At 37.7% G+C, this 8,454-nt stretch overlaps 1 protein-coding gene across 1 annotated transcript; it reads right to left on the reverse strand.

The window, feature by feature from the left end:
• Positions 1 to 508: 508 nt before the first annotated feature.
• Positions 509 to 1,519, reverse strand: LOC137740412 (pre-mRNA-processing-splicing factor 8A-like). Its single transcript, XM_068480290.1, has 2 exons — positions 1,459 to 1,519; positions 509 to 813 (listed from the first exon to the last, which is right to left on the reverse strand). The coding sequence occupies exons 1-2, from the start codon at positions 1,517 to 1,519 to the stop codon at positions 509 to 511; spliced, it is 366 nt and encodes a 121-aa protein (XP_068336391.1).
• Positions 1,520 to 8,454: the final 6,935 nt, after the last annotated feature.

An 8,454-nucleotide genomic window follows, 5' to 3' on the forward strand; every position in this document is an offset into this window, starting at 1 on the left:
TGCCCACACACTTGTGTGAATGACCTTCAAGAATAGCAGCCCAGTCCTTCGATTGAGTATGAAAATAGCACCATTGATGGATTTTGTAACAAGATTCTCTTCACGTGTATTATGGACTGTAACACGATACACATTTGTGTCATCAACAAACCAAATAAGTTGATTGCCGAACAGCTCCCCGTAGTTTTGGGAAGACAAATAAGGTTCGTTAGGCTCGGATGAATACAACTGCAACCCTGTCCTTATCCGCTCCCTCAAGGCATACAGAGCTGGATTTGACTTCATGATCTTGTTCATTGCCCGTTGAAGTAGTGGCTTCGACCCAGGAAACCAGTTACCAAATGCAGAATATAAGTTATAAGCCAAATGAATCAATACCAATTACCACCCCTGTGGGAGAAGGATAGAGGGACATGTTGTCAGTTGTATAATCCATAAGCTTGGCTCTGGTGTATCGTTCAATATCATGAGAATCGTAGTCTCCCCAACGGAGTTGTACATCTATCCACTACTTATTGCTTGCTTTCTGATCAAACACATCCTTTGGCTCAGCCACAAGACTTGGTTTCGTGATTGGCCATTTATGGGCCGCAAAGAGAAGAATGTCAGCACAGGAGCTGTTCATTTTGTAACTCTTCCTTGGATGTATAGTTTCCTTCTGCACCGTTTCGATTTCCAAAGCATCCAACTCCTGGTCTAGGACTTGACAGAGATCCATGACAACACTTTCATGAATCTTCTGCCACAAGTGTGCACGAAATATCTGAATCAATGATATCTTCAAGGTCGGTATCTTCCCATGCATAAGGATTCCTGTCAGATCCAACTTCACCTGGAAACGAGCGCTCGATAGCAAAAGTGTGTTTTATAGGCAGCTTTCAAACGAGGGCTCGGTCATACATTCTTTACCATCATAAACCCTAAACCCTAAACCATTCACGCCCATGTACTTTGCACACCGCATGCATGGCCCTTGCCGCTTCATCATAAGCAAGAGCAGCTTCAATTAGGGGTGGGCAAACGGGTCCTGGACCCAGGGTTTGGGGCGTATCCTTGCGGTTCGGGGTGGGTACGGGATGGGTCCAAAAATTATAAATACAAAACAGGGTGGGCCGGGCTGGTTCCTGGTAAATAATGAGGCGGGGCGATTCTAAAAGTTAGAGAAAACGAGCCCCCTGCCGGACCATTCATTCCTACTGACTATTGTTTATTACCCTTCTCAGACCTAATTTCACTCAAGCCTCACCCTCACCCTCTCTCTCTCTCTCTCTCAAGTCCACTCCGAGTCTTCTCCCTCATCTCTCGATCTCTCTCAATCTCCTCCAGATATCCTTCCTCTCGATCTCCTCCATCCCTCTCTCTCTTTCTCTCTCTCTCTCTCTCTCTCTCTCTCTCTCTCCTAAACCTAGCTCAACCCATTTCTTCCTCTCGTCTTCTCCAACCTTCACAAAGCATAACCAGGCATATATCCAGGAACCGGCTCAAGATCCTTGACATCGAGATCTGCCTCCCGCGCCATCCTCCATAGGTACAGTAAAATTACACACACACACACACACACACATATATATATATATATGCACACGTATATGTGTATCTAAATATTTTAATTTAAAATGTTAGATTTGAATTTATGAAATGATTGTTAGGTTTTATGCGGCGGATGTGAGGGCGGAGAGCTTCGAGGTGCTCGACAAGTGCAAGAGGAAGGTTGTGGTGACGGCGAATCCGACGGTGATGGTGGAGCAGGTCTGGGTCTGGGCCGAGTTGGGCTTGGCCGAGACGATGAGAGAGTTGAAGATCAGGATGATGAGCGAGTCTGGGAGGTGATCAAAACAGGAAGAAAAAAAGTAAAGAGGACTCGTGGCCCCGTCCTAAACCGGCCCGTTTCAAACAGGCTGGGTTAGGTCTGGTTCCAGTGATCAGATTTGCAATACCCAGCTCGACCTGGCCCGTTTCCTTTTTGAGCGGGTCTTGTCCGGTTCCTCTAAATTTGGGCCCAACCTGGCTCGTGCCCACCCCTAGCTTCAATGGCGGTTGGAAAAGTGTCAAGCTAGTGTAGGCCTAGGGGGCGGATGCCCCCACTCATTTTAAAAAAAATGTATGATTGCATTTTAATTCTCAATAACCAGCCTTAATTAAACTACAGTTAAAAAAATTGGTAGGCAACTAAACTAGTCTACCGTTTTGGATCCCAAATGCCCTACCTGATGACAATTTAATTAACAATTAATTAAATTGTGCCTTCCCATTTTTCTAACCCTAGGTCGTTAATCCACACAAAACTCATTCCACCACGTACAGCAAAACAATTCCAGTCCTCAACTTCTCCAGATTCTCCCTCCCCTTTCATTCAACGAAAACACAATTGAATTTGGAGTGTTATAGACAGTTGGAGTTCAAGTAATAATTATCAAAATTCAACACAAGAATTTTACTCTACAAGGTATTTTATACAACTTTACTTCATTAATTTGTTTTTGGCATTTCAATTTAGAATTTAGCTTTCTAATTTAGAGATCAATGGATAAATGATAACATGATTATTTTTATATAAAGAGATATTTAATGGTATTGGTAATGATATTGTTATGCAACGCTTTCAAAACATAAAAATGATTCGATGAATAATGTAATATGTTATATGAAAAACTTTATGGATTAATATATTAGTGTTTTATTCAATAAATTCTTGAGATTTTTAATTGTGATTTTGTTATTTGAAGATATCCCCGCTCATACAAATCTTTGGCTTCATCCCTACAGCCAGAGCCTACTTCCCATGTTTGGTGTCCTGATCTCTGCAACCCACTTGCTCCATATCCTCTGCCTAAGAGCATCTCCAGTGACACAGAGAAAGAATTCGGGGATGACGAGAAGAAGGCGAGGTGTCGACAGTGACAACTGAGACAGCGGAAAATGACAAGGTAAAAACCGTAAGAGCCCGAACCGCCTCAATTCAATTTTGCCGCCAAATGGATTGTAAATTTTGGAACTTGGTTTTATCTTTCTTTTGAGGGATTTTTCTCATTATTTGAAATTTGAATATTGGACTCTAGTCCGGCCCAAATATTCTGAATATATGGGGATGAAGGAGAGCCCATAAACCTACCAAGACTTGGGTTGAAATAACTCAAGTTGTTCCAGAAATTTTTTTTTTAAAGTACGAATAACTATCCAATTTTTATACGTGATTCTAAATTAATAAAAATCTTTTAAAACATCCCAAATGATTACTTAAAGTTAAAAAAAATAAACATTAGTTAGCTCATGAGTGTTAAGTGTTGGTGTCGCTGCTGTTAATTGATAATGTCGTTAATGTTTAAGTGATGATGAGGCCAAATACTGAAGTTGATATTCACTAACACCTCATTTTTTGAGTTTTGAACCCCCAAATGGACCTCTTTCAGCCAAGTTAAACGTTGAATTTGTCTAGTTTAAAGATTAGTTTGGGGATTAGAGCTTTGTAGGTGACGTAGTGAAGACCCGCTTCAATACTTGTACAGATATCATTTAACGCTAGTGATTTTTCAGATGTCCAATCCATAAGATTTGAATCTAAGGCATCTCATTTACAAGTAAAAAGAAATATCACTACACCAAAGTATTAAGTAATTCTAAATATTTTGATTTTATCAATTAAGAAACTAAACTGTAAATATAAAAGCCACTAGGATAACCAGTACAGAGATAATTGAATTGCAATGCGTTCCTCGCAGTCAATGGAACTCATTGTTAAAACCAAATACAATGTTTACTTTTTAGGATAGTTGTTTTTAACCTTTTTTACACTTTCTTTTTTCTTTTACACTCATCTTTTATTTATATCCTGTAATTCTTTCTCTCGATTTATTAAATTTAAAAATAAGAAAGAAAGAAGAAAGTGTAAAATCACTTTCGTTGTGTAACTTTATACTTCAGCTTAAAATTTTCATCATGATTTTGACTCTCTGTATTTTCAAGACCTTCATTAGGTTTCAAGAATTTCAATTTTTTGAATATTTTGTATCACTTTTACCGATCATGGTTCTTTTAGTGGGAGAAAGATTATTTACCCTTCTAATCTCTTCAACCTTCCATCATTTCCTATTTGAACAGCCACGGTTAAGTCACGTCAACATCTTATATTGATTTTTTTATAGAGATAATAAGATAAAAAATAATGTGTGAGAATAGGGAATGGAAGGGGATGAGAATAGGAGGGTAGAGAATCCTCCTCCCTCTTGGTGCTGCATCTTTATTCCTTCTAGGGTGTGCAAACGAACGTACAAATGACTCATCAAATAATGTATTTAGACCAATCTGGTCGTGAAGCAAATCTTTAAGTAGTGTTACACAATTCAATCAGCAAACATATCAGTGTACGGCTTATTGAGTGACACGTTTTAAAAATCAAGCAGTACATTTGGCATATAGATTGGTATAAATCACATGTGACGTTACTAAGAGCTCGTTTAGAAAAACTTTTAAAATGATTGAAAGTGCTTTTAGAGAGTATTTTTGGGTTCCAAAAGCACTTGAAGTGCTTCATACAAGAAGCACTAGTTATATATTTATTACAAAAAGTCTCTTAAATGATTTTTCAGGATTTACTTACATTTTAACTAATTATTGGTTTCAAATACATTTTCACCAAAGTGCGTTCAGCTATTTTTAAAAAACTTTCAAACGAGTCTTAATTTTGTGTTTACAGCAGACTTTTTCCTATTTGTGCTCTGTTGAAGCGTTGTAATTATAACTAGAATATATGTATTAAAGCATCTAATATGCTCCTTTACATATAATTTACAGTCCATTTTTCTGTTCAACAAGTGCATAAAATCGCTTTTGGCTTATTTTACATTTATCTTTGTCTCCCACTTTGATCACTTCATGTAGACTGAGCTTCAAATTCGATGCCATCATTGTCTTTCTGTGGATGTTTTTGATGCTTTCACTTGTATTTCGTACTCAATGATCGATCAAACCTTTTTCCCAGCCTTTAAAAATCGGTGGGATGGGACCTTGCGTGTTTACCCACACAATTAATTATTGCCTTTACTATTGATCATCCACCTTATCTTATACTCCTTAAATGAGTGGTAGCTTCATCTCTTTCATAGCACTGGGGCATTCTTTGTCACGAGCTTGTAATTCTTGGTGTATGACGTTTGTTCTTTGTAGAAAATAGATTTTGTTCGATAATGTGTTGAGAGCATTTTGATATATTATTTATGAACTTCATTGAGGCCTTAAAGATAATTTGTCATTTTCGATCGTGTTCAGAGCTCTAATTTTAAATGATCTTGAGCATTACTTTATGTTGAAGAGGGACTTTAAGTGAGCCATTTGATTTATTATGGTAAAATGGCTTCATTTAGCTTTGAGCTTTTATTTTTGCAAAATAATAGCATTTTAGCAAAATGGTCTCTAAAATTAGCATAATTTTTCACTTTGATCCCTAAGATTTGAAATCGATAAAAGTTCATGAGTTTATCTACCGTCAATATTTTTGATCATTTTGTGCAAAATCTCGGTTAAATAAGGAATAAAATAACCAAAATACACTCAATTTAGTAAACAATGGCCCAAAATGACTTGACAAAAATTGAGAGTATTTTTGTTTTGGTCCTTATTTAACGAAGATTTTTTACAGAACGATCAAAATGATTGACGGTGGACAAACTCAGAGACTACTTCTATCGATTTTAATCCCGGTATCCCAAAATGAGGAGTTATGTCAATCTCTAGAATCATTTTGGCTAAAAACCCACAAGATAAAGAACCTCATTTCATTATATGAACTGGTTCATTGTTTATTGAATTGAATTTTTGGTGTCAAAGCTCGTGAAGAGCCGGTAAACCATCTAATTTATGAACACTAGTTTTCTTTTTCTGCACATTTTTATTCATTTTTATCTTTTAATAAACCAAGACCAAGTGTGCATGAATACAAAAGATGCATAGTAACTTTCTCTTCCATTATTTAGATTAATTCAATGTGAGTGGGTAACCATCACCTCCTTCCACAACTATCCTCTTATCCTTTCTTATGCATGGGACCTCAGTCCTTTGGATTATGTCAAGGATTACCAAAAACCATTAGCACAGAAGCAGTATGGTTATCCCTAATTACACTACGTTTTGGACTGTAGCGAAACCTTGATGTTCCAAAAACATATGAAATTAACTAAACATTGTGCTATTTAATTAACTCTTAATTAACTCAATCATGCATGCTAGCCTTGGCCCAGCAGTATTAGCAAGAAGACGAAAGAACTGTTTATTTACAAGCGATAATCTACGCTAAATTAAAACGAGACCCCCGACGAAACTTCGAGAAAAGCTGAAGGAGAAGTTTTAAGTTGTATTATTGTGATATTTCTTTGATTTCTTCCTCTTAAAGACTCAAAAACTGTTGTGTTGTCTTAAGACAATGTCGAGTAGTGTCATGTCAGGGTGATAAATCCAAGGTAACAACTACCAACAATGACTTTAGCTCCCACATTCCTCTTTCACAAGGAATGTGATGTGAAGTCCGTGACACAGAAATTTGAATCACACAAACACATATTGCCTATGACTTTTGGCTTGTTTTTAACTTCTCTTTAATCATAGACTCCAATTATTTATTACCAAATGGTCCAATTCTCCTTTATACTTGATGGAAGATACAGATGAATTATAATTTGACATGTGCCTAACAATTTTATCGAACTTAATATTATTATTGTAAAAACGATGATTAAAAGATGGAGAATTAATTTTAGGATTTTTAAGTAAGAGTGAATGTTCTTAACCAACTGAATTATTCCATTACTTTTGTTTACACATTTAGTAAGTTATTTTTACTTAGTTCAACAACTCAAAATTCGAGTTTAAAGATTGAATCACTTCTCACTTACCCTAGAGTTCTCATTGTCAAGGAGCAGGTAATCTAGACCACTCAAATTGAATCATGCAATTCCTATTAATTCATTCCGCTAATTCACCTCATACAACTCGGCCGCAGGTCTTGTGTCTCTAAATTTTGTGTCTCCTCAATGTCTCTTCTTTAATTGCATAACACGTGTTTTTCAATTTAACAATGTTAACTTTATTATTTCTTTCATTAAAAGGAGAATTTCCAAAAATCCTCCAGGCACACCCACCGCAACCCCGCCGAGAAAACATCCCTTTCCTCCAATGTCACGGTCGGAAAAACATCCTACTCCTCCAATTTCATGACCGGGAAAACATCCTCCCCCTCCAGTCTCTCTGAGCACACAAAACGACTCGATTTCAACCATCATCCGCAGATCCGTCGGGGAAACATCCACTCGAATCCTCCGACTGTGAGCATCTGGCCTGATTAGAAACCAGACTATCCACCCCACAACAGCGGCTAGCTAGGCCACCACCAAGTCCCTCATTAGAATCCAACATCCTCCTCCTCCAATCTCTCTCACTATCATTATCATGCAAAATCCCAGCCAAAACATCCTCCTCCTTTGATGGTTGAATCCATATGAAATCCTGGGGGTGAGAGAGAGAGAGAGAGGGAGAGAGACTTGGTTGGCGTCTATGAATATACGGAGTTGTCGTTGACGAGGAGGGCTGGTCGTGGGTTTGGGTGACTTGATGGCTATCGATAGAACTGAAGAATTTGGTGTTTACTCTACCTTGGTATTTCTGGGTTTTTGGTTTTAATTTCCAATGCAAAATAATCAAAATAATGAAGTTAACAGTGTTAACTTTTTAGTAAGTTGGTAGACACGTGTCAAGTGATTAGAGAAGAGACGCTAGAGACACAAAATTTAGAGACACCGGACTTATGACCATACAACTCAAGAATCCGGATCATACAACTCAAGAGTCCGGATCTCTTTTTCTCTCTGTTAAACAATTCAAACTCCCGACTCGTTAAGACTTCAAACTGCAAGGTCCGAAAAAGATCCAAATTCATTTATCCCCACGCAAAAAGTCAAAATTCTGGGGTCCACTCTTTATTTCTTTCATTTTCCACCCCCACCTACCATTGAACACATGATTGTTTTTCCCGTGACCTACATGTAACTATAGCCACAGTGAAAAGCATGCAACATAGCACAATTGTACAAAATGTTTTGGTCGTAGTAGCGTGGCATGCAACCTAGCACAATTGCACAAAATGTTTTGATGTTTTGGTCGTAGTAGCGTGGCATGCAACTTAGCACAATTGTACACAATGTTTTGGTCGTAGTAGTGTGGCATGCAATCTAGCACAACTGTACAAAATGTTACAATTGTACAAAATGCTTTGGTCGTAGTAGCGTGGCATGCAAATTAGCACAATTGTCCAAAATGTTTTGGTCGTAGTAGGGTGGCATGAAACCTAGCACAACTGTACAAAACGTTACGATTGTACAAAATGCTTTGGTCGTAGTAGCGTGGCATGCAACTCAGCACAATTGTACAAAATGTTTTGGTCGTAGTAGTGGACAAAATCTCCCAAAG

This window comes from Pyrus communis, chromosome 7 (assembly GCF_963583255.1).
Source record: "Pyrus communis chromosome 7, drPyrComm1.1, whole genome shotgun sequence".
Lineage (NCBI taxonomy): Eukaryota > Viridiplantae > Streptophyta > Magnoliopsida > Rosales > Rosaceae > Pyrus > Pyrus communis.

Coding starts and splice junctions, on each gene's coding strand:
- LOC137740412 (XM_068480290.1), bottom strand. CDS start 1,519: ATGGCGCGGGAGGCAGATCTCGATGTCAAGGATCTTGAGCCGGTTCCT. Junction 814..1,458: donor GGTTCCTGGATATATGCCTG/GTTATGCTTTGT, acceptor TGGATCTGACAG/GAATCCTTATGCATGGGAAG.